General features: G+C 38.7%; 1 protein-coding gene across 8 annotated transcripts in view; it reads right to left on the reverse strand.

The window, feature by feature from the left end:
- ST7 (suppression of tumorigenicity 7) overlaps window positions 1-26,710 on the reverse strand; it is a 233,914-nt gene that overhangs the window by 58,347 nt on the left and 148,857 nt on the right. For 5 of the 8 annotated variants that reach the window (XM_045564839.1, XM_045564844.1, XM_045564838.1 and 2 more), the window contains exons 7-9: window positions 25,057-25,125; window positions 23,021-23,175; window positions 20,429-20,526 (exon numbers count right to left, since the gene is read on the reverse strand). In XM_045564839.1, coding sequence (XP_045420795.1) covers window positions 20,429-20,526; window positions 23,021-23,175; window positions 25,057-25,125 — 322 coding nt within the window. The remainder of the gene's footprint in view (window positions 1-20,428; window positions 20,527-23,020; window positions 23,176-25,056; window positions 25,126-26,710) is intronic. The other 3 variants (XM_045564842.1, XM_045564845.1, XM_045564841.1) reach the window with 1 other exon arrangement.

A 26,710-nucleotide genomic window follows, 5' to 3' on the forward strand; every position in this document is an offset into this window, starting at 1 on the left:
CTAGCTTTCCTTATTTAATATAAACAAGAAGAAAAAGTGAGCCCTCTGCTGCCTCCATTGCCCTCTCCAGCCCCTCAAACAAGCTATCTTAGAAAAAAGCCCGTGAACACAACACGCTCCCTGGACTCTGTGTGCCCCTCCCTGCTCCACTGCAGTCTGGCTTGCCTCCCAGCAATCCTTCGGGATCTGCGTGCCCCACGTTTACAGGTGGCTTAGATTCGCCCGTGGATGGCCTCTAGCCCTTTTCTTGCTTGACCTCTGCACCATTTGACAGTTTGATGACTTTTTCCTTGAAACTCTTGCCTGTCTTGGCTTCCTCAACACCACTCTCTTCTGGTTTTTCTCATGCTATCTCCTAGCTCCTTCTCTAGTTTCCCCTTGTCATCTCCCAGGTTATGTTCCACATCCTCTTACCGTGAACACCCTGATCTCCAGCACTGCTTTCATGTCCAGGTTCTCAGCACCACCATCTTTATGGGGATGGCTCCCACACCCTAACGTCCTGCTCGACCTCTCTCCTGAGCTATCAGTTCGATTTACAAACTATCTTCCTGACAGTTTTACTTCGGTGCCCTTAAAGGCAACACACCTAATACTGAGCCAATGTTCTAACTTCCCCCTTCCCAGGCCAACCCTTCAAACTTGTTCTTCCTCCTTGGTATTTCCTATCTCAGAGAAGAGTACCATTAACCCCCTACTTCACCTACTTCTCCCTACCACTACAGCCACTTTAGAGGCTCCTGTAACCTCTGAATTAATATGTAAAAAATGCTGATATCTTTCATCAATTTCACAGAAAGCTCTGTTGTGTAAACAAACACCTTAAGAATCATTACCATCCCCTTTTTTGTCTGACCTGCTGCCAGTAACTTAGCTTAGGGCCTCCTACTTTGTCTAAATTGCTGGAATAGCATCCACATTGGTCTGTTTGCCCCCGGATCACCTCTTTCCAATCCACCCTTCACAATGCTGTCATAAAGGCTTTTTAAACACACATGTCCCTGCTAAAAGGCAACCACTGACATGGCTAGACCTATCCCAAGGAAATGGTCAGATGTGAATACAAATTTACAAAGCTGTGTATCACAACATTATCTATGTTAGTAAAAACATGCAAGCAACTTAAAATTTAACCCATTATGAGACATTTAAGTATAATAAGATACAGCCATCTTTGGGGCGATTATATGTAGTCATTAAAAGTTCTCAAAAAAGTTTTAAAGGCATAGTCTGGGAAATGCTGGCACACAATGTTACACTAAAAAGCGTGATGCAAAGTATATTTTGCAATACAATCATGCTTTTCTTATGTACCTATGCATAGAAACACACTTGGTTAGAAATATATTAAAATGTTTTAACAGTGGTTATTTCTGGTTGGTGAGATTAATGGTGTTTTTATTTCTTCCTTCATATTTTCTCTATGTTCTAATATTTTTAAAAGGAGAAGTATAAATACATCCTAAAAACTGGGGAGGAGGGAGACTATTTTTAAGAATACTGGCTTCTCATCAAATTCAGGATATAATGTAAAATCCTTAGCATGGCAAACACACAGCCCCTCATGATGAGTCGTCTAATGCTCCAGCCTCATTTCTGGGCACTTTACACACACTACACACCTGCCATAGAAAAGCTTTCAATTCCTTAGACAAGCCATTCTCATGTTTCTGTCTCCATGCTCCCGCTCCCTGGAAGTGCTCTCCCTTCTTGGTCAATCTGGCCAGCTCCTCAACTTCCAAGAATCCTTACCTGCCCCCAACTCCTGATCTCTTACCCTCCATCTGCAGGTTAAGTGCTCCTGACCTGAACCACCAGAGTCCTTGTCACAATAGTCTACTGATCCATCTTCCCCATGAGTCTGGGAAGAGTGTGTGGGCAGGACTCAGTCTTACTGTTGTATTCTTGGTCAGTAATTGACCTGTGATAGGTGCTCAATACATACTTCATGACTACAATACTTTTTAAAGGCTTTTTAAAGTTCTATTCCTTTGGGCTACATACTGTATGTGTGCTGCCACAAGCCTATGTCAGGCCCTTGGGTTACATATTCTTGAACATGCTCCTCTACCATTCATAATCTTCCATTATCTATACCTTGGGAAAGGTATAGGGGTAAAACCTGTAAGTTTTGACTCAATGTACAGAAGAATTTTCTTACATGTAGAACTGTCAGAAAATAAAATAGATGGTCTAGAAGTCTCTGTCACTGGAACTATTTATATAGAGAGAGGCCAGGGATACTAAAGAAAGGACCAAGGACCTTTCACATTCTGTAATTCCAGGGAAAAAAATTCCAGCTCCTAGGGATAAGTCAGCTCAAGGCTATCTCTCAGCTCAGTGCCAGATTCCTCCTGACTCTCCTGTCTTCTACAGGATTAAATTCCCCATCAGACCAGACTATTATACACCATTCCCAGAATCCTTTCTATAGTTATTAGCCACTGTGTTTTTGCTCAAACTGTTTTCACCACCTGGAATACCTTTTCCCCTAATTTACAAGGCAGCCTGTCAAAATCACCCCACCCTCCAAAGCCCAGATCAAATGCCACCTCCTAAAGTCACAGCATCATAGAAAGTGAGAGCCAGAAGAGCCCGTGGAGATCACCTAAACACCCTCCTCACTTTACAGACGAGCTCCCTCCCACCCCTGCCCCACCAAAAAACAATGAAGGCTGCAAATGTACGTGATTCAGCCAAGGTTAGTGCTGGGACTATGATTCAAACCCAGCCATCAGTACTGAATCCAAATTTCAACAAATCAGAACCTCAGTCTCTGGGCTGCCAAGGCCAGAACTAAATCATTTTGCTTATGCTTCTCATACAATACTCACGTATCTGCTTTGCATTGTGTTTACATGAATTTAAGAAGATAGATGTATTATAGAGGAAACAGCCCTACATTTGGAGTTATTCCTGAGTTGAAATCCAACCTCTGCCATGTACTACCTGTGTGATTTTGTACAAATCACTTAACCTCTCTGAGCTCTGGTTTCCTTAGCTCCTGGGTCTCAGCTCCTATGGCATCTTCAGAGACTCTCTCTGCCACCCTACCTAATGTCACCATCCCCCACTCACATCACCACTTTCCATTTCATATTCTGAAATCATCTTATTTGTTTATGTGGCTGAATATTAGGTAATTTAGAAAGTAAAACAAGAATTAAATAGAGTGATAATATAGTAGGTAATACTATTATTACAGGGGACAGCAAACATTATCTGTAAAGGGCCAGACAGTAAATATTTGGGCTTTTCAAGCCATCTGGTCTCTGTTGCAATTACTCAGTGCTGACACTGTAGCTGGAAGGCAGCCAGGGACAATACAGAAATGAATATACAAGGCTGTGTCCCCATAAAACTTTATTTACAAAAACAGGCAGGAGATCAGATTTGGCCCACAGGCTTTAGTTTACCAACCCCTGGATAACAGGAATAAAATTTAAAGAACAAAGAGTCTTCATAAAAGGAATTTCATAATATTATATTTTAAAAACACCATCTTTTACACACAGCTGGGTTGGCAGACTGTAGAAAAAGGACTACCCTACAACCCAGCACTGCATCTTCCAGCGAAATCCCCCAGAGACCATTCACACATGTCTCTGAGGAGTCACACACTGAGATATTCACTACAGGATGAGGAAATACCAACATAAACACTGGACTGAATAGATACAAGGGTGTATATGACAAAATGCTATTCAGCAGAAAAAAGAAATGGGCTAGCACTTAAGACATCTTAATGTGGACAAAACTCAAGCAGTTTTATTTTTCCTCATCCAGCATCCAAAAGAATCATTCATTCGGTAAACGTTAATAAATACAAAATCCTTGCTATATGCCAGGCATTAGGATACAAAGTTCATTAAGACTGATCCCTACCCATGATATAAAAGATAATCAATAATTTTGTATTTTCATAAAAAGTGGCAAATCACTGTTATTCTTAAAGGCAATTCACAGAAGTGAGAGCAAAGGACACTTAGAACCAACAGTTAGAACAATAAAATCAACACATAAGGCTGAGATCAACTGCATATACAAGTCACCAAAATCAAGCAGTTCTGAAGCACACTGTAAAGAAATACCTACCTCCATAGTACGATCCTATGTAATTAAATTTAAAAATGTATATAAAACAATACGATGTATAGTTTATAGGCATATATAATGGAAATGTATGAAAACAAACTGAAAAAGCAAACTTGCTGGTGCTTCAGGGAGGTGAATGGTGTGAGTAGTAGTCACATGGAGGCCATAGCTTTATCTACATTGTTTTGTTTCTTTTAAGAAAAGAATGTGAACAAAAATGCAAAAATTGAAACTAGTTATTATTAATTTATCACTGTGTATTATTTATTTGTAATTCTAGGTAGTGCAGCTATGTTTTTATATATTATTCTTTATACATTTTTATATTTTAAAAGTATCTTCCACAAAAACAGGGAATTCATTAGATGTATTTTTCATGTGTATTTCCTCAAGTAATGAAGAGTTCCATTTTCATCAGACTTTGATTTCTTTTCCTATTTTCTAATTGCCTTTTGAGGCAAAATTACTTCTTCCCATTGGGGGTTTGATTCTGCAGTTATTTAAAGTGTTGCTGGTGTCTAAAAAAAAAGTGACTCTGACTCAAAGACATTTAGAGAATTTTCCCCAAAAATAATTTAATCTAATAGATTTTAATATACTGCACTTGAATGCTATAATGATATCAAGATAATAATTGCTAATCTCACATAAACTACAGCTTAGAGTCCTACTTTGTAATTCTCCGTAAGTTTCAGAGAATAGGTTCACTGACAGACATGGTATGAGGAACTTTATTTTTATCTTCATTTTTTTAGAGACAGGGTCTCACTCTGTTGCCCAGGCTGGAGTGCAGTGGTGCAATCATAGCTCGCTGCATCCTTGAACTCCTGGCTTCAAGTGATCCTCCTGCCTCGGCCTCCCAAAGTGCTAGGATTACAGGCATGAGGCACTGTGCCCAGCTAGGAACTTTAAGAATTATTATTGCATCCTGAAGAATGCCCCAGAGTTAAGTTCCTATCTAATATCTATCTAGCTATCTGAAAGGGCTCATCATGGTAGAAGTCAAGAGCACTGCCACCTTTGCAAGCAGACAGATCTGGGTTGACATCTAGGGACAGTGGAGTTTCTTAGCACCAAGTGAACTCATTTTTCTCATCAGCAAGATGGGGATAACACCCAGCTTGCAGTGCATATACATCTCCTACCCAGACACAATATGGGGAACGTTAGTATACATAATGTTGACACAGGTATACTGCATTTTCGAAGTGCTATTTGTTTTGCTGTGTGTGACTAGTTTTCTTTTTGTTTTTAGTTGCACAATATAGCGTAACTCAATTTATTTATTTAAAAATAACATACCAAAAAATGGCTTGGTGACATAATTAGCCTTTCTGTTAAGAAAAGACCACAGTTCCCATATCAAGCTTGAACGAAAGCATATGATAAATATAAAGGTCTGTTTTCTATAAGCTAAGTCATTCTAAATAAATCTTTAAACTCACTCACTATCTAGCATAGTTCTGTTTATTTATTGCCCGCTATCTTCTCCACACTGGTAATTGCTTTCTCCTGGCAGCAAGAAATTTATATGCCCTGTTTTGCCCAAATATTACAGTTCACATAGAATGAAAACACTAACTCTCCTAGGATTCCTCTAATACCTACGGGGAAGAACATGGGATGGGCCAAGGATAGAATTTCGGTTTCAATTTTACATCATCTGGCTATTGTCAGTTCAAGTTTATTTCAATGGAAGAATTTGAGGCACTTCTGAGGTTAACATTTATGAGCTCAAATGGAGAAAAAAAGGAGGGTTAATTCACTGGATTTGAAATACTCTATGGACATAATTTAGAACTACAATCTGTATGCTTTTACTCAGCTGACTTACAGGATGAAAACAACAGTTTAAACCTTTCAAGTTTGATTTGTATCTATTTAAACATTTTATTAGTTTAGCTATCCATGTATTGTTCCTTGAGTGAGAAAAGCAATGGGAAAATTCTTACATATTTTAAGGCAGAGGTAACTAAAAGAATTCCTCAGCCAGATTCCTACTGAGGTCAATGCAAGCTTGGCCTAATTAAAGTTTATAGAATTTGGCCTGTATTATATTCAAACAGCAGATACTATTTTGTTATAGTTGCAAGTTCAACATTATTTAATTACAGTTTAAAATAAAGGCATAAATAGAAAATAGAAAAGACACTTTATACTGCATGGTTATTATTTTGTCAGTAATTTTTACTGACACTAAAGGCCATGAAAAGGAAGAATGAATTGTTTACTAGAGTCCTCAGAGGCCCATGAGAGTTCCATTTACACAGATCACTGTAAAATGCAGTCCTGAGAGACTTAAACATACGATAATAAGAAAATGTCATTTTAAGAACCAATCCAAAGGTAAATATTAAGCTGTATCTATTGAAAAGTAATACAGTCAATACATGATCTACATGGCTAGTTAGGTAAATCACCAGTTAACTAGTTCTTCACTGAACTGAGCTCATTATGTAAACGCATCCATCATTGAGAACAAAAGAGAGAAGTAACAGTTGCAGGAACAATGATGATCTTCCAATGACAGTTTCAGATCTCCCAAAGACTCAAAGGGCTAGAAGCCTGTCTAAATAATTATCTACCCCTCCTGTCAAAACTGTGCTCAGTTCATTCTGGAGAAGAAACTTTTCCTTAAAAATTTCAGTGAATGGGACAAGCTTTGTGTTTATACATCTCGTAACAAAAATATTTTCAGTATAAAACTTCCTCTTCTATTAGTTTCTCAGTTAAAGATAAAACAAGCACAACCCTGGTCAGAACTTAGAAATCTTCAAAGATTCTCTTCTTCAACCTCTACCTACCACAGTGACAATTCTCTACCTAACTTTAAGACATCTCAGAACTTTCCTTTCCAAAATCAAAGGTCTGAAAAGACCACTGTTTTATTAATTACTATGTTATCAGAGAGGAAATTTCTCCACTCTATACTCTTTGGTAAAGTGCAGTTTCAGGAACCCCCAGGGTGAGGTTGTTGGAGAAAAGAGCAGGAAAGAAGCTGGCCCCATGCTGTCTTGGGGAAAAGTATAAAGCATTTGAGTAAAACATTTCTTTCTCATCTTTAACAATTTAAAATAGGGCTGTGCCCTAGCCCTGAGATCACGAACAAACCTTAGCAATTTGGTGCGTATTTCGAATGGCTTGGAAGTAGGCCCGTGGAGAAGAGGACAATAAGCATCCTTCCCTGCGTGATGACATGGCGCTGCTCTCCTGCTCTAGGAGTGGCCTCAATAAGCAGCTAAGCACACTGGCCAACAATTATTGTCAAAAAGGACTTCTTATGCCAAAACCACAATCACTGTGTTTGGCAGACACCCTTCCACACACACATGAGTTATAGTAAATAATTCTATTCAGGAGATTAACTCATTTGGCTATCTGGGGCAGAGTGAACAAATATTCGCTCTGGCAGGCATCTTAAGATAGAGTCATGCTGAAAGTTAACCATAATGGAAGATTCTTTTACGGCAACAAGCAGAAAATTGGTGCACCAGCCTCTGACTTCATCTACATGCTGCTCTTCACTTTGCCTTCCAATGCTCTCTTTGCTCCCCAAGTCTTTCCACTGAACCCTCCTGGAACCTGAGTCCCTGAAATACACATTCCCCAACACATCCATATGCTATTTACAGAACACTAGCCTAAGTTCACTGCTACTTTTGCAGCTATTGAATTTACCCCACGAAACTTGTGTCTACCAAGCAGGATTTAGGGCTGGCTTCTCCTAGTTCCTCAAAGTACAACATCAGGCCATTACTGCTCAGCCCTTGGGCAGCAGTTCTTGCTCCTCGGAAGCTCATGCCATCATGCTCCAGCACCCATGACCAGCCTTTAACCATGTTTTCTAGCAAGTAACAGACCCTCATACACTGAAGATTTTGGTACCTGGCTCCATACTTTTACTCTTAACCTCAAGTCCTACCCTCCATGTAGATGATTTAAGTCCAGGTGAGCATCCCATCTAATAACCTAGACTCTCAGTTGTTTTGCCTTCTCAAAGCAAAAGACAGTCTCTCCACTGTAAGTAAGCAGCCCAAGGTCATGGCCAAACTCTAGACCCTGATATCATCTAGACATGTTCCATCTAAAATTTAACTATGGAACATTCTGATAAGACTGTACTGCCCTCCAGTTACCTTAGATTACTCCCACTGAACTTCCTCTTTAATTTCACTGAGACTACCAGTGCCTTGTCCTCTCTACTTTTTTGTCCTTAACTTTCTCAGGCCACTCCCATTGCTCTTAAACTCTTTCTTCTTTGAGTTTCTGTGATAGTCCACCCTCCCAATTTTACTCCTACCTTTCCAGCTGCCCCTTCTGAGAATCCATTAGATACTTCTTCTCTACCTAGTCTGGAGACCACTGGGACTCACTTGTTAATCTTCTATCTCTCTATATACACGGTCTCATTCAATACTATGGCTTTAAATTCTACGTATATGTTGATAACTCCCAAACTCCTCACCCCTGAGTTCCAGACCCATATCCAATTATCTTCCTGAATCTAGAGGTATGATAGGCATCTCAAACTTTACTTGACCCAAGCAGAATTCCTCCTGTACCACTTAAAATCTGTTCCTCTCCTAGTCATCTTCCCTTCAATAACTGGTTTGACCACCACCAAGCTGATCAGGCTAAAAGCCCGTGTACCCTTAGGTTTTCCTTGATTATACTATTTCTTTTCTTCTATGTCCAATGTATTCGGAATTCATTTTTCAAATAGTTATTGGGCAGCTACTGTGTACCAGGCACTATTCTACTGGGATATTGTAATAAACATAAAAAATTCTTACCCTATAAATATATATAGACTTTCAGATGGTGACAAATTTTGAGGAGAATAAATATAGCAGAGAAAGGGGATAGGGAATGGTGGTACAGCACAGCAGATGTGATTTTAAATAGAGAAATCAGGGAAGCTAGGATTGCAAAGGTGACATTTAGGCAGAAACTGGCAGTGAGGGAGCGAGTCATGAGGGTGTCTGGAAAAGGAGCATTCCCGGGAAAGGTTCACACAAGTGTAAAGTTTCCAAGGTGGGAATGAATCTGGTGCATTCAACAGATAGCAAGAAGGCCAGTGTGGCTGGAGCACAGTGAACACGGAGCAGCAATGGGGGCTTGATTGCGGAGAGGCCACTTTCAGCTCCGAGTGAGATGAGAGGCCACTGTCAGGTGTTAAGCCATAGAATAACATCATCTAACATATGTCTTAAATGGCTCCATTCTAGCTGCTACGTGGAGAGCAAATACAAAGGGACAAGAGTGGAAGCAGAAAGGCCAGTTAGAAGACTGCTAGGAGAATCCAAGTGAGAGATGATGGTCTAGACCAGCGGTCCCCAACCTTTTTGGTACCAGGGACTGATTTCATGGAAGACAATGTTTCCATGGACTGGCGGTAGAGGGGTGTGGTGTGGTGGTCAGGGGGTGTGGTACAGAGCTCAGGCGGTAAAGTGTGGCCCATTTCCTAACAGGCCATGGACCAGGGGTTGAGGACCACAGGTTTAGACAAGGGGAGGGCTGTGAATATAATAAGAAGCAGTAAGATACTAAACATATTTTAAAGGTGGAGCCAATGGGATTTGCCAGGTCAAATCCTGCTGATTCTATGTCCAAATATATCTCAAATCCATACACTTCTTCACTGCCACCCCCACATGCAAACCCTCCTTAGCTCTCGCTTGGACTACTATTATGATCTTTTTACTGGACTCCCCGATTCCATTCTCGCTCTCCATTCTCGACAGTGTACTCAGTAATCTAATAAAAACATTAGTAAGATTTCATCCCTCCTCTGTTGTATATACTTTAAAGGCTTCTTCCCATTGTACTTACAATGAAATCCAAACTTCTTACAAAACTCCTGCAAAGCCCTGATTGACATGGCTGCTGCCTGCCTGTTCAAATTCACCTCATTCTAACCCTCCATTCACCTTGGCCTCCTTTTCATTTTGCTAAACTCTGTCCAGACTCAGGATCTCTGCATTAGTGACAACTTAAATTGGTAAAAAGGCAACAAACACAGAGGATAGAGAAGGAGAAGGATGAGAAGAAACACAATAGTACAAATATGGAAAGAATGAATACAATAAAAAAAGTTGAGCAAATAAAACCAAATCCTAATTCTTTTAAAAAGAATTACTAAAATAGACAACTTATGCCAAGACGAATCAGAGAAATAAAAGCAAAAAGAGGCAATAAAATACAAAATGAAAAGAAAAAAAACTAGTTATTGTATTTTTAAATCATGAAATAACATCATGAAAGGCTCTATGTAATAAATTTATTATATATATATAAATAAATGTGTATGTCAAAACTGAAATCCTAACCTCTCAAAACATTGATTCACACCCAGGATTCCGCATCTTGGTTGACAGAAGCTACTTCCCTTGTAAGGCAAAATCCTTAGAATCATCCTTGACTTCTCTTTTTTTCTCACACTGTACATCTGATTGATTCACAATTTCTGTTGGTCCTGCCTTCAAAATAAATCTGGAATCTGATCACTTCACACCACCTCCTCTGCTACCACTGTGGCCTGAGCCACCATTAACTCTCACCAAGATTAATGTAAGAGCTTTCTCACTGACCTCTCTGCTTCTTCCTCGCTGCACAGCAGCCTATAAAACTCAAGACTGGTCACATTGCTCTTCTGCTCAAAGCTTTGCGAGGCTCCCCATTTCACCCAGGGAAAAGATGAAGTCTGTACTACCATCCATTGAACTCTGCATGATCTCTGCTCCCTCCCTTCTCTTCCCTGGGCTTACTGTTCCATCCACCTAGGACCCCTTTGCTGTTTCTTGAACACTCCAGGCATACTCCTGCCTCAAGGCCTTTGAAAATATATCACATGACTGACTTCTGCACCCCGTCCAGTCTTTGGTAAAAGGTCATCCACATCACACAGACCTGATCATCCAATTTAAAACTGTGACTTCCTGGCCTCCCCACTCTCCACCCACTGGATTTCCTCATCCTCCTTATCCTGCTCTATTTTATCTTTTTTCCACAGCATTTATCACTTTCTAATATACTATCAAAATAGATATTTATTATGTTTATTATTTTTTGTCTCTCCTCCCTTCTACAATGTTGTTAAGGCCAGGGGTGGGAGGGGTGTCTTTATTTTGTTCACTGATTATACCACTCACTTAGAAAAGGGACCCACATGGATTGGAGGTTCAATATATTTTTGTTGAATGAATAAATGGATGAATGGTGGATGGTTTAGGGCAGTATGGGTAGAGCAAGACCAAAATCAGGGATCAAGGGTAAAAAGGGAGAAAGAAACTGTAGAATGAGAAAAACAGTGGGCCCAACTGAAGCCACTGAATGGAACCAGAGTTGAGCCCTGGGAAGCTGAAACACAGAGTAGCAGGAATCCAAGAGAAGAACTGGTTGTAGATGTAATTGAGAAACAGAAGCCTAAGATTAACACCTGGGAAAGCAGGCCCAAACCAGGAGTTTGGAGGAGGGAAGCTAAATCACTCACTCAGACGGCAGGCATCTAGCTAGAACTGATCGTGGGCCAGCCAAACAAACCGAAGGCCCTACTTAGCAGCATATACTACTCAACACATTGAAAAATGAGCATCCAGCATATGAAAAATCCTGACAGTGACAGCTCAGGTTATCAGTTATATGAATGATAATACCTAATGGCAAGTAAAACTAACACTATATCTAGCTAGAACTCTCACCAGCATCAGGGATTGTTTACCACCTAACTTCACTATACATAGTCAATACAGAGTATAATGCTGATAAATCCACGGTTTGTCATTACTATTGCAATTACCACTAAGTTATTCAACAATTGATAAATTACTAATTAAACACTTTTCCTTTCTACATGACACGCTACCTGCCAATAATTTACTAAATAAGTAAACCTAAATAACAATATTAGGCAAATCCAGAGAAGCAAATCATGATCAAAAAGAAGGCACAGGTTCATAGAAAGTCTGACTCTGGAGATCAGTGTGTTTTTATGTACAGCGTTTATTTCCAACACTTACTTTTTCTTTATTTGTAAGTACAGCAAAGATAGAATCTAGAAACATGCCGACCATCACTTCGAAAACACTTAAAGAAATAAACATATTTCACTGTGTACTTTGTCTTTAGTTCAATGTGACATCTGGGTATCTTAAATGCTTTGAAAGTGATTGTGTTCAAGTGATTCTTGGTTGCATGAGGGTGCAAAGCTTCCTGTCCCCATCCCAACATAACAGTACTCCGCTTCATTCAACAACCAAGCTTAACAACTTCTACATCAATTCATCAACAAAGTCACCCATAATAATCTAATTTTAAGAAGAAAAAAAAAACACAAGAAATACTGTATACAAGGGAAATAATGTGACCTGTGGAATGGAAAGGCAGAGAGAAGGAACTAGAAAATTTAAGAATGAAAAAGGGGGAGATAAAAGGCAATAGAAATTCATCCCCAAAATAATCATTTAGCACTTTTCCTCCTGAAAACATCCTTGCACTTTTACAATAAAAGCAGAATTTCTGTTGCAAAATAGGCCCTAAAATACATTTTACAAACAATTTGGGAAGGGTATCATAGTTCTCTTTTACAAATCATTGATTTCATGAAGATTTTCTCTCTTGAACATAAGTGGGCAAAAATGCAAATCAACAGTCCTTAATGCTTCACAGGCTTTGATTAGTCCCAGAGGTGTATATTTTCCACAGTATGCTTCCATTAGAAGTGCTCTCTTCACAAATCAAGGAAAGGGCAGCCTCATACTATTAATACTATCAAACTAATTCCCAAAGGTCAATCGCTTACATCCCAGGAAATGTCTAATGGCCTACAATGGGTATATAATGAACATCTACAATAATTATCTAGACAGAACTCGTTTTAATTTACATTAATTTAAAAATAAATATCACCACTTTTAAGGAAAGTGGAAAGTCAGAATTAAACCAGTAACAAAGAGATGTCATAATCAACAAGAAGCTGAAACTCAAAGGTCAGAGGTGCAAAGCGTTAACTGGGAATTTGTAAGCCATAGCTCTGATTTACCAATTCACATGTTTTGTTTACTGCCTCTGTCTACATGACCCTGTTCTATGTGCCGGGAGGGATACACAAGAAAAACATGATACCTGCATTCAAGAAGCTCAAGATGTAGTGAGCTTCAGTTATTCTTTGTGCAAGTTATTGAAAATTTGGCTCAAAAAACCTGTCTCTCTCTGCTCATCCAGCCCTAATCTCTCCTTAATAAAGGGATCACAAAAACAAGTGGTTTGAGATAAAAATTGAGAATAGAGATAAAATAAGTGAGAAAAGAGGTCAAGGGAAATGGCATCACACATCTCAAAACCTGTATGTTTTCTGGAGTGAGGGAGCCCTCTCAGAAGATGCTCAGAAATTAAGCATCCCCATGATGGCTTATTTCTCTCATGCAACCTTGGTTAAAGTACAGACAACTCTGCCCAAATTCCTTACATGATCAGGCATGTATTTGTATGAGCCAAGAAAAGAAGGTGGAAAGATAAATGCCAAACTATGAGTGTTGATCACCTCAGTGAGCTGGCACTGTAGGAGCAGAGGGAATATTGTAACTTCCTATTCTTTGACTTGGCACAATGAGCATAAATAACTTTGTAATTTAATAGGACACCCATGGTATATGTGAATTAAATGAGACAGTATATGTAAATTTCATAGCAGAATATGGCCCATAATAATACTCATTATGTAAATTTTTGACAACAAAATCTCAAAACCCTGTAGTTCTCAGCTGGGAGTCCTGGAGATGATGAAAATGCAGGCAGGATACAAGCCCCTTAAGGATGGGGCAACTGCAGCTCCCTCTGATTATTTTTTATAAAGAGCCATGAGTAAGAACACAAACGGAGAGTTAGTGGTTACAATCATTACAGGCTAGGCTAAGAATGGATTTAACATGGTCAAAGGCAAAAGAAACATGCTTTTGGCTGACCTGATACAGCAGTGAAGTTTTATTAATAGAAAGAATGAAAGTTTATACAGAGTATCTATATTTTGCTTTTACATATGACCTAGTGTTGTGGGTTGAATTTCGTCTCCCAGACAAATACATTAAAATTCTAACCCTCAATATTTGTGAATGTGACCTCATTGGAAATAGGGTTTTTGCAGAAATAATCAAGTTAAAGTGCATATTAAATGCAATTATGACTGGTATCCTTATGAGAAGAGGGAAATTGGGACACAGAGATACAGCTACACAGGGAGAATGCCATGTGAAGACACTGGCAGCGATCAGAGTGAAGCATCTACAAGTCAAGGAATGCCAAGGATTGCCAGCGACCACCAGAAGCTAGAAGAGGCAAGGAAGGACTCTGCAAAGGGCATGTGGCACTGCCACACCTTGATCTTGGACTTCTAGCTTCCAGAACTGTGAGAGACTAAATTTCTGTTCTTTAAACCACCCAGTTTGGGGTACTTTGTTGCAGTTCTAGGAATCTAACATGTCAGGTAATAAATTAGTCACAGGTCTGGTTTTAAGCTAAAATTTTAGGTGGGTGAAGTTTTTCTTCACCACATCCACATTTCCCTGTGTCTACCCCATTTTTCATCTTTTTTGCATCCATTATTTCATTTTTCTGGAAGTGGTCTCAATCTTTACTTTTAAATTTTATTTTTATCATTACAAGAAAATAAGAATAACATGTTTAATGTAATAATTCAACATTACATAAATACAAAAAATAGAAAGCTATCATCTCTCTTTGACTAGCAACTTTCTCTATATTTCAAGGTTTTTTCTTATGCTTATACAAGTGGCTCTCAAGATATGGTTAGGGAACCTCCTGGGGGTTCTTGACATACTTTCAGGAAGTTCTCAGATCAAAACTATTTTCATAATTTTTTTTTTTTTGTCTTTTTCACTCTGTCTCATGAGTACATACAATCGCACTCCCAGAGGCCACATGCTGGGTGATACAACAGACTAAATGCAGAAGCAGATATGAGCCTCCAACTGTGTCCTATTCAGCTGGACACTAAAGGGATTTGCAAAAGAATAAAATCAATGCCACTCTTCCTATTTTTTGTTTGAATGAGATATTCTTCATAAAAATGTTATTTGTGTTAACATGCATTTGTAATAGTTACTTTAAAATGAATAAATATTTTTAAAATTTCTCAATTTTAATTTTCTGAAATGGTAAATATCAATAGATAAACCCACACAAACAAACGTTTTGGGGTCCTTAATAATTTTCAAGTGGTTCTAAGACCAAAAAGTTTGAGAACCACTGGTCTATACTAGCATCTACTTTCTAACTGAAAAAATGGATTAAATTATACCTACTGTTTAAACCTTTCCTTTTCACTTAACAATATATCTTGGAAAATAACAGTAAGAATAGCAACACTGAGTACTTACTACTCATGAAGTCCTATGCCAAGTGCTTTGTTTAAATTATTCCATTTAATCCCTACACCTACCCTAAGAGGTGGGTGCTAAACTAGCACCCTAGGCACTTCTGATGCATGTGATTGGAAGACCACACTCTCAGAAATACTCACTAGCTATGTAACTTTGAACAAGCACCCATGTCAAGGGTTGTTAGGAAAATTAAATGAGTTTATATTTGAAAAGCACTTAGAACAATGCATAGAACACAGTAAACACCATAGAAATGTTTGTCATTGAGATAATTACTCTGAGACTGAATGTAGTCACCAAGGACTGGCCAGGGGACACTTCAAATTTTGCAAGTTAGGAAGATGAGGAGAATCCAGCAAGAAGACTGTAAGATTTTAAGAGAAGAGAGCATGGTTTCCTCAAATCAAGTAAATAAAACGTTTCAAGAATGACATGGTGATCTGTGTCAAATGAGCGGCCAGGATACGGAAAGAGGTAGTGTTGCAGAGAAACTGAAACAAGAATGAGGGAGAATGGCTCAGAGATCTGCAGGAAACTACAAAAAAGGAGGGGACACAGATGATAAAACCAAAGTGTTTATGGTCAACTTTCAAAGGAGCTGTGTATTTTAGGGAAACAAGGTAAGCAACAATTTGAAAGTTTGCAAGAGGAGCAAGGGAGGCCACTACCCCATCAGGATCCCATCAAAACCTCCAAGTTCATTTACTCTTCCTGCCCTGGGATGTCTCTTCAGAGAATCCCATTTGGGCAAAACAGCCTCCCCAACTACGCTGGTCAAGTCTAGGGGTGCTGTAGAGCCTTGTGCCCACACTAGGGGAAAGCTAGGACACTAGCAAGCAAAGTGGACAAAAATCAGATGTCTGCCCTGAAACAGCTCTACTCATCTCAGGATTCTCTAAACCAGTGATTCTTAATGGGAACGATTCTCTCACCCCCGGCCCGAGGACACTTGGCAATGTCTAGAGAGATCTTTCTTTGTCACAATTGGGGAGTGACAGGGTGCTGGGTTGCAACTGGCATCTAGTAGATAGAGGCCCAGGATGCTGTTCAATATCCTACAATGCACAGGACAGCTCCCCACAGCAAAGAATTATCTGACCCAAAATGTCAGTAGTGCTGAGGTTGAGGAACCCTGCTCTAGACCAAATGACCTGGGCAGCAGCAGTTTTGGGAGTCTTTCATAAGGGCAGACTGTCCCATCTGTACCAGTTTATCCATACCACTTCTGATGGGGTATGGCTAAGGCGCCAGACCACAGTCATCAGCCTTATGGATTCCATTCCAAACCTACTCAAATAGGGCCAAGGGAAGACAGAGTGAAAATGTGACGGTAGCTAAATGGTAGCTGTTAAAGGAAAAAAAGAAATTGTGTCATACATTAAATGTCAAAGAGGCAAAAATCACCAAAAATGAGGACATGCACAAAGACTTTTCCTTAAATTTAATAAAACAGAAAAGGCAACTCTTCATTTTGGATAATAAGTAATACCTTACAGTGAAGTTCAAAAGCCAGCACACTTTCTTAGCTCTGCCCACTGCCAAAATATTCCTTCAGCAGTAAGGTGATGCTTCCATATTCTTGATTGCAAAAGGAAGCTAATTAAACTGAGGTTTTTGGAAAAATATCCTGGGAATTCAAAATAATTAATGTGTTGCTTTAAAAAATGAGACATCATGAATCTTGATGTTAAGGAGTCAATGTGTGTTTACCTTATCAATATTTCATTGACAGTATAGCTGTGGAAATATAAGAAATTATCTACTACTGGCCTTCCCAGAATTCCCTTTTATTCTCTTTCAGGATATCACGTAATAGTTTTCCCTTCCTTAAGGCATTTCCAGAGAAATTTTAAAAAATGACTCTGCTTTCTACATGGAAGGTATTCTAACTTTGGCATCTGTTCTAGGAAATTTAAACCCAGGCATATGGAGAGAGGATGACGCTGTCTTAATGAGAAATTAGGTCCTCCTGCCTAAATGCTTTATCAGCAGGCTGCCTGGAATCCACTGAGCTGTTTTATCAGAGGAAGTTTTCAAGCAAGATGGCTTGGCTTACATGCACATTGTTAAAGGAATGAACCCCTCCCTTAAACAGCGAAGAAGTCCGGCTTATGCATGACCCATGACCTGAGAGGATTTAAACAAGTTAGGCCTGACCAACAACTGTCTCCTGCAAGGCTGGGACCGGCTGCAGGCTTTATCAGAGAGAAGGGTCTTCAACCTCCTCTCCCCTGTTTGTGGTGCAAGGGTTCATAAAAGTAGTCCTTAAAGGTAAAGAGCACTTTGAGTATTTCTCTTCGAAACTGATCTCTACCAGGTCTGACAGTGCTCCTCACAGGACTGTTACAACAGCAGTGCCCACGTCTACTGGATGCTCCAGAAACCCAGAGAAAAGGCAAGACGTATTAGTATCCTAAGAATGTGACAGATATTTTAGAAATGTAACATAAAACACACACATATACAGATACAAACATGCATAAATATGTATGTATGCATGCAGATACGTAGAGAGAGAAAGAGAGAGATTACTTGAGTGATTCATTCAAGAAAAAAAAATTAGAAATATCCCCAAATGTTCATCAGGAGGCAGGGTGCAGTGGTTCACGCCTGTAACCCTAGCACTCTGGGAGGCTGAGGATTGCTTGAGCTCAGGAGTTCAAGATCAGCATGAGCAAGAGTGAGACTCTGTCTCTACTAAAAATAGAAAAATTACCTGGGCCACTAAAAACAAACAATGGTAGCACATGCCTGTATTCCCAACTACTCGGGAGGCTGAGGCAAGAGGATCACTTAAGCCCAGGAGTTCAAGGTTGCAGTGAGCTATGATGATGCCACTGTGCTCTACCCAGGGTAACAGAGCGAGACTCTGTCTCAAACAAACAAACAAAAATGTCCATCAGGGGAATGATCAAGTGAATTATGGCATACTAGGGAAAAAATTAGAAGCATGCCTACTATATGCCAGATATTTTCACATTACCTCATTTAATTCTCCCCATCAATAATTATCCTCTTTGGTAAAAATTATTATCCCCAATTTACAGAAGACTAAATGAAAAGCCCATAAAAGGTAAGTTTCCTTGGGTCATAAAGCTAGTAAACAGCAAAGATGACATTCACATTCAAGTTTTTTGACTCCCTGTCCAGTTTCTTTCACTGCAAGCCAAACTCTCCCCTCAGATCTGTATTTAGACTGGGTCAATAAATGTAATTGTAAACGTAAAATAATGTTAAACAAAAAGCAAATCATAGTATAGAGGTATTGATTTTAATCATGTGAAATTTTATGTGTATTACTGAAAATGATAACCAGGATGAGAATGACAGAAAAGACAAATTAAAATCATCAGAATTTGTTCTTCCTATTCAGTTGCTTAAGCATATAATAAGTAAAATCACCAAAATCTGCTCCTAAATGCATGCCTCTTCCAAGATAATTAAGGTTAAGAAGTGGCAATAGATATAAAACAACTGTTAATGGTTGAATGTGGCTTGGCCAGGTTAAGATAAAGAAATATCCCACCCTTCCTAAAATTCCCTGCTCCTTCAGAGCCAAAGTGACTGGCAGAGTTTCTTTGCTGTATCACGGGATGGAATTTCTGTAAGTTAAAAAGCTCTGAGAGCGAGTGCACGTCTCTGCAGAATTTGCCTTTTCTTAAAATTAGTACTTATGCTATATAACAAACAGTCTTTAAATTCTTCCTCCAACCAAAAGAATTTAATCCTGGGAGATCCCCTTTGCAGTGGCTTTGCCTAAAAAGCATCTATTACCTTCAAACAAATAGAATTATTTTATTATCATCCCTTCTTGTTCTTCTCAGATTTGGGGGCTACACTTCAGCTTAATGGAGCAGCCAGAACCCAAGCATGGGTCTTACTTAGGCTTTCTCACATTTGCTGTAACTTGCAGAAATAACCAGGGGTGGGCCTTGAGAGTAGGCTCCCTCCTCCAAAGAGTAACTGGGAATTCACAGGAACAACTGCCCTTCCAAAGACAAAAGGAGAAAAAGCTCGCTAGGTTTGCACAGTCTTGTGCTCAAATCCATGAGCTGAGAATTGGACAAGATGCCATTTTCACCCTGCCCCTTCGTTCTTTCATTTTTATAATAGGCAGTTATATATGTCTTCTAATTTAGGAATAAAGCAGAAGAACAAAATGTTGACAAAGGTTTTCTGAGATTGTTTGCAAAAAGAAAATGGCTTATAAACACAATTCACACTAGTATCAATTTCTTTATGAAAAGTATTTCTTACTAACAACAACAAATAGAAATAAAAGTTCCTCAACCGATCTCCCTTACAACCCCTGTTTTGTTTTAAAGCTATGTAATAACTTCCCTTTGTTCTCTTTTGTTTTAAAACTCTCACCAATTTCTTCTCTCCTTAATTCTTATGTTGACTACTACAAATAAAGTATCCAGGTTCAAGAGTCTAGGAAAATGCTTGAAATGACTGCAATAGGATTAACTCATAATATTACTAAATTTGAGGGCAGCAATTTGACCCATAATGTATTCAAATCTTCCTAGCAACTATACATAGAAAAAGTCAGTTAACTAAAATGGCTGATCTCATTATTAGCTTCCAGCTACAGACCCAAAGGTTTAATAACAAGGACATCTATTGAGATTTTTTTAAATATGTCAGTCACTCTATTAAAAGCGTTGCATGTATTATTTAATCCTCACAACAATCCTAAGAAGTAACTGTGAATATTGTTATTGTTATCCCCATCTTAGAGATGAGGAAAGCAACTTGCCCAAGATCATTCGTCTAGTAACCTGGGAGCTAGAGCTGCACCCAGAGGGGCTGGCTCCAGAGTCCCTGGGGTCACTGCATCAGCACTGGTACTATTTGCTCTGGCTGTTCAGTGGGCTCCTACATCTCTAAGCCAGGTGCATTGCCACTGATTCCAAATACAAGTTCAAACTCACATCTCTCATCATTTTCACTGCTTCCCTGGTCCTTCCAAGTCTTCTGGCACACATTGCTAGCCTTCTTTTGATGTAGACCAAAACATTGGTGTCTCGTCCTGAAGAGAGGGAGATATAAAACATCGAAATTAAAAAAAAAAAAAAATAACAACAGCTTTCAGCTGAGAAACAAGAAAAAACACAGAGGCCAATTTACCTTCCTCTTAAAGGAAACCTCAAAGGCAGTTCCTTTGGCTTTTCCTTATTGCCAGAAGCACTGACAACTCTTTTAATAGAATGAATACAGAGTAAAGTAAAAGTACTTAGACTTCCAAAGGTCAAATCACATGACTAATTACCTAATCCATGCTTTCGAGTTAGGATGTGGAATACTTGATAATAAATAAAATCATCTGCCACAAAGTGCTGGGAAAATGAACATACCCACATTGTATTCAGTTTACAAGCAAGAAGAGGTGAATCTCAGGTTGCATCCTGATGAACTATTTTTTTTCATTCTTGACATTAAGTCTGGAGAAGCCTCATCTTGAACTTCTGCTTTATATTATTCTTTCCCTAACACTAGTGACATCATAATCATCTCCAGGTCCCCAAAGCAGTTGATTTTAGATGGCAATATAACACATTCCAGATATGACAATAGAGTATGCAACAAGATGAAAAACTACCCTAGTGTTAGAGAATGCATTGACAAGCTAAATAGTTATAACAATAGTCACTAAAATGCCTCTTAAAAAGTACATTAACAACTTCTTATCTTAATCTTTTATTTAATTGTATGTCTTTTTGGATATGTTTCTAGACCAGTGAGAACATGCATGTGCTTAATCCTCAATAAAATTACCATGTTTGAGAAAAATATGACACACCTGTTATAGATTAAGTACATGTATAATATGCAGCTATTAAAAGATGTTAAGACCAAAGTCCTAACATTTCAAGTTTTAAACAATGAGAACAAGATGTGTGCTGAAAATTTGCCAAGTGCCTACAAATTATTTTAAAGATGTGATTATATTTTTTGGATAGATTTAGGCAACAGGTTGAAAGGATTTAATTTAGAGAAGAAAAGAAAGAAAATTTCTTAAGTTGTATTATAGATTATGTAATTTTATGTATTAATTTCCATTTGGTTCACAAAATAGACATTTACTACATGTTTTCAAAATGCACTGTGCTATTTTTAATTATAAAGTAAGATATGGATGGTGATTAGAAACTTTATTAACGTATATACTCACTGTATAATAAAAATAAAAATCTGTGTATTGATGGATCGTGTGTGGACATACTCATGTATCCAGAGGCTGTAATGCAAAGATCTTGCTGACACCTTGGTCATGGAGATTAAAGCATTCAGCTTCTACACCAAATCCAAGTTTAATATTAAAATTTAATTTTATGATCTCAAATATGAGATTATACTCTCCAAGTTGCATGAGGAAGAAATGAGGTGAGAGAAATTGCTCCTTAAGGAAACAACCCAAATTTTGGTCAGACAATGAAAACACTCTCCTTCCACAAGGATTGCTAAATTTCTTTTTTTTTTTCCTTTTTTTTGAGACAGAGTCTCACTTTGTTGCCCAGGCTAGAGTGAGTGCCGTGGCATCAGCCTAGCTCACAGCAACCTCAAACTCCTGGGCTTAAGCGATCCTACTGCCTCAGCCTCCCGAGTAGCTGGGACTACAGGCATGCGCCACCATGCCCGGCTAATTTTTTCTATATATATATTTTTAGTTGTCCAGATAATTTATTTCTATTTTTAGTAGAGACGGGGTCTCGCTCAGGCTGGTCTCAAACTCCTGACCTCGAGCAATCCACTCGCCTCGGCCTTCCAGAGGGCTAGGATTACAGGTGTGAGCCACTGCGCCCGGCCTTAAATTTCCGTGTAAACAAATTGATCAGTCAAGGAGTTCAGGGAATTCTAGAAATGATTTTGTTGCCTTGTGTCTACACTGTTCCCCCAAAATGTCACTGACTCTCAGTTTAGTCTACTGAAGTGAAAGTTCTCAGATTTTAAAGAGTTATCTTAAATAAGAAAAGGCATTATTTTTTAATATAAAAAAGATAAATGATTAGGAAACTCATGGCTCTTTCTCTCTAGAAGCCAATACCAATGTTTCTTAAATAAGAGCCAAATGCTGATACAATCACCAATAACTGTTATACTCTCAATAGTCCTATTTCAACCCATGTTGTGGAAGACCTACAAGATAAAACATTTGATAACACTGTCACTAATTTAAGTACTGTTTCCCACTCAGGACTTAAAAGTTATGCAACAGAGAAGTAACTGACGAACAGAAATATGTAAGAATTCTGGGGAGAAAACAAGGTTACCATTAAAAGTACTGCCATTTGTTTCTGGGGTTAGGAATCTATGAGCAGGAAAAAGAATGTGAGCATAAACACTAATGAAGCTATAAATGTACTAACTGCTCTTATAGGAAAGAAAAAAATTAATAAAAACCAAGAAAAGCAAAAGCCAATATTTTTCTCATCTAGGAAAATCATATTTTGACTGAAAATCTGCTCTGATGAATCATTTTACAATTCTGATCCCCCAATGCGTCAACCTGGAGGAAACCTTACTATGTTGGGCTTCATACTGGGATCCATGATGCTGTAGCTGCTGAGAACGCCGGTAACAGCCGTCTCCAGCCTTCAGGGCCTGCTTAAATAGTTTTTCTGCTTCAGCAATAGTTGTTGCTTCCTCTTCAGCCAAGAGAATATAAGCAGTTGCACACCTGTCCATTCAGATAATAGCCACCATCAATTACAAATCCAAGACGTGCTAATAGTCTGTAGGAGTTCATGCAGAAGGGCAAGGAGTTACGCCAAAACATGCAAAGTGGCCACTGGTTCATGCACCCCTGTTTGCAGTTGCTGACACAAAATAATGGTACAAAAGAAACATCTATATTTTAGCTTGAGAGGTAGGATGCGTAGTGTTAGGAGCATGAGGCTCACATATGGACTCCGCCCCTTATGAGTGTGTCACTTTGGGCAAGTTATTACTCTGCCTCCCTGGTGGAAAACAACATGGAATCTATTTGTTCACAGTGTTGTTGTGAAGGTTAAGTAAGGTGATGTATGTAAAGTGCTCAGTACAGTAGCCAGCATGTGGTTAAGTGCTCAATAAATGTCAGCTAATGATGATGATGATAATAGCTGTTAGTAGATATCTCCCTCCGAAACTCAAACTTAGAGATACTATATATAAGTTTACTTCTGTTTACTAAATACAGATTCTCTTCAATCCAAGGATTTTTTCTGAGTGAGAAATTCATTAAATAAAGTTACTCATTGAACAAAAACAGTGCTTCAACATCTTATTATAGTTAGCACTGATTTTTTGCTTTAAGAGCACACTAGAAGAACCTATAGGTAGTATTATTTCTGAAGAGCTCAAAATCTAGCTCAGCCACAGTAGCTAACAAGAGTTAAATTTCATGCCTTTAACAACAATAGCTACCATTTGCTCAGTATATATTAAGCACTGCACCAAGCACTTAACATATATCATCTCATATAATCCTTTCAACAACCCTCTAAGGTAGGAAGCCAGAAAGGATAAGCAGTTAACTAATGAAAAAACCGAGCTCTTGGAAATTTAAACCTTCCAAATCATACGTGGAACAACCCACTGCCAAAGAAAGGAAATGTAAGGGAAATGGTGAGGCCAGAGCAGACCACGCCCATCCTTTCCCTTTCCTTCTCCACTGCCTCTCTTGTGGCCATTTCCCTACTTAGCTCCATCAGACCACAAGAGAGAAAACAAACAGAAAGTTAAACCAAATGTTACTTTTACTGTTCATAAACTACAACAGCCAGCTAGGAAAAGGAGGCTGAACTTCACAGCTAATGTGAAGTTTGGGGTTACTAGTCAATCTTAGCTTTGAGGAAGGGTCTTGTAAGCTCTTTAGCCAATCCCTCTAATTTCAGCAGGAACTATCAATTGGGCTTTAAACTGAATATTGTAGGTAGGGAGGAAAATGCCCAGAAAAAAAGCTGTAAAACCAATTATTATGGAGGGCAGCATCTATGACTTGGAAAGAACAATAATGATGCTGAAACTGTCCAAGTGATTCACTGGAGAAAATAACTGGGATAGGCATCAGAGGAAATATTTAAGGCTTCAGATGCCAACACATAAATATGGGTTAAGGGTAATGAAGTGAAAACTGAGATTATATACTGAGTGGTAGATATAGTATCAGAGGAATTAGCCATAAGATTATAGTTCATGGGCTGGGAACTCAAGAATGGTTGGGGCCAGCTTGCTTGCTTTGCTTATTTGTATTTCAAACAGTATTCTTAGGAGGAGAGGCAGAGTAGCACTACTGGCCAAGAAACATACATCTATGTGGAAACTCATGAGTTTGGGGTAGAAACATGCTAAGAGCTTGTGAGTGAAGGAGAAAGGAGAGAGCAATAGAAGTGCTAATGGTTGGGGAGTACGGAACAGACTGCTCAGCTCGATGGAAGATATAGATGATGCATCCTTATCACAACACAATACACATACAGAAGCAAGAGAGTGTGGTGATGGGTGTGTCAACCATCCAGATATCCGCTAGAAGTCTTGTTTGGTTAGAAGTAGGGCACCCGACAGGTTCTTGACTTACTTTGGTAACAATTTTATCTCCCAGATGGTAGAGGAAGCAATTAGGGGAACTTCAACTCTGGACCTAATTCTGACCAAGAAGAAAAAAATAGTTGGTGAAATGAAAATTGGTAGGAACATTCAGAGAGAGTTACTATGTCATTTTGGAGTTCAGGGTAATCAAAGAGGGGATGGTGGACTTCAAAAAATTCAAAGAAAAGAGGCATGATTCAATGGCATGAGGCTCAGAAGCAAAAATGGTTTAAGAAGGCTGAACAGCTTCCAAGTGTCCAATCATAATGGCACTCACAAACGATCCTCTCAGGAAGAAAAGAGGGATGGCACTTAAGTAACCAGTATGGCTTCACAGAGATTTCTCCCAGGTCAGATTTTGACATGTAAAAAAAGATGGAAAGAGGGTATGTAAATGAAGGACTGTAAGAGAGTGGAATGAAGTTGTAAGAATAATTTCAGGAGAGCTAAAACTCCAAATTAGCTGAAGCTTACAAATAAATAAATAAATATATATATATATATATAAATAAAGACAAAACGAAATGCTAAAGACAACTATTCCCTATTTTTATATCATGTTTAAGGCCCTATCACCACCCCCATTTCTCCAAAACCACTACAAAAGCAAATAAGCAAAATAAGACAAACAATACAACAACAACATCATCAAAACAAGGAAGGTTCATCATTAATAGCAGTAGATAATAAAGAGAAAGCAAAACTCTCTCCCTTCTATTTTGTTCCTGGCTTTTCTATCAAGGAGAATGATTGTCAGACTGAAAAGGGAGAAGAAATTAAACTTTAAAATGGGTATAAGGATGTAAGATAGCAAATAACTGATCCATTCTAAATGAATTACTGTACTGGGACGGGCAAATCCCAAGAAGCCAAAAGACCTTGTAGGCAGGCCATGGAATTACTCTCTGTGGATAGCTGAGGAAGCACAAAGAATGGAGAGGTACTAGAAGATGAGATGACAAATGCAGCATAAATTTTCAAAAGGGGTAAGAAGGCAGACTTCCCAAACTATAGAACAGTGATTTGGAAAGATACTCTAATGGATTAGTAAAGGGATGGTCTCCAAGCATTTTAAAAAGAATTGACCACTAGAAGGCAGCTTAAATTTACTAAGAATAAATAAATCAGATTGTGCTAGCTTAATTTACTCTAATAGATTTGCTATAAATTAAAGATCCATAGCTATAACTGGCATTATTAAGATTAAAATGGAGAAATACAGGCTGAATCACAGTGTAACTGGGTGGCTTAGCAGTTGGGGGAACAATACCACAGGATGGTGATTCATGAAGACATGAACCTAGAGGGTAGTTTCTATATGTAACACCACAGGTTCTATTCCTTGCCCTGATATTTTTTTCAGAAACATGGATGACACACAGAAGGCAGGCATATCAAATTTGTAGATGACAAGAAACTGGAAAATAAACATGTTGCATGACAGAATCAGAAACTATATAGATCAACTGGTTACAATGGCAGGATTTCCAACTCTCAAGCACATCTTTTTTTCTTTTTTCTAAGATCTCCAAAGAAGATTCTGTAACCTTCTTCAGAAAAATCATAAAATAGTTTAACAATGACCACTTGGCAAGGATAGTGTCGAGGTGATTCAAGCACCAGATGGGTGGTTGAGCTAAATG

Source organism: Lemur catta, chromosome 11, assembly GCF_020740605.2.
Source record: "Lemur catta isolate mLemCat1 chromosome 11, mLemCat1.pri, whole genome shotgun sequence".
Classification (NCBI taxonomy): Eukaryota; Metazoa; Chordata; class Mammalia; order Primates; family Lemuridae; genus Lemur; species Lemur catta.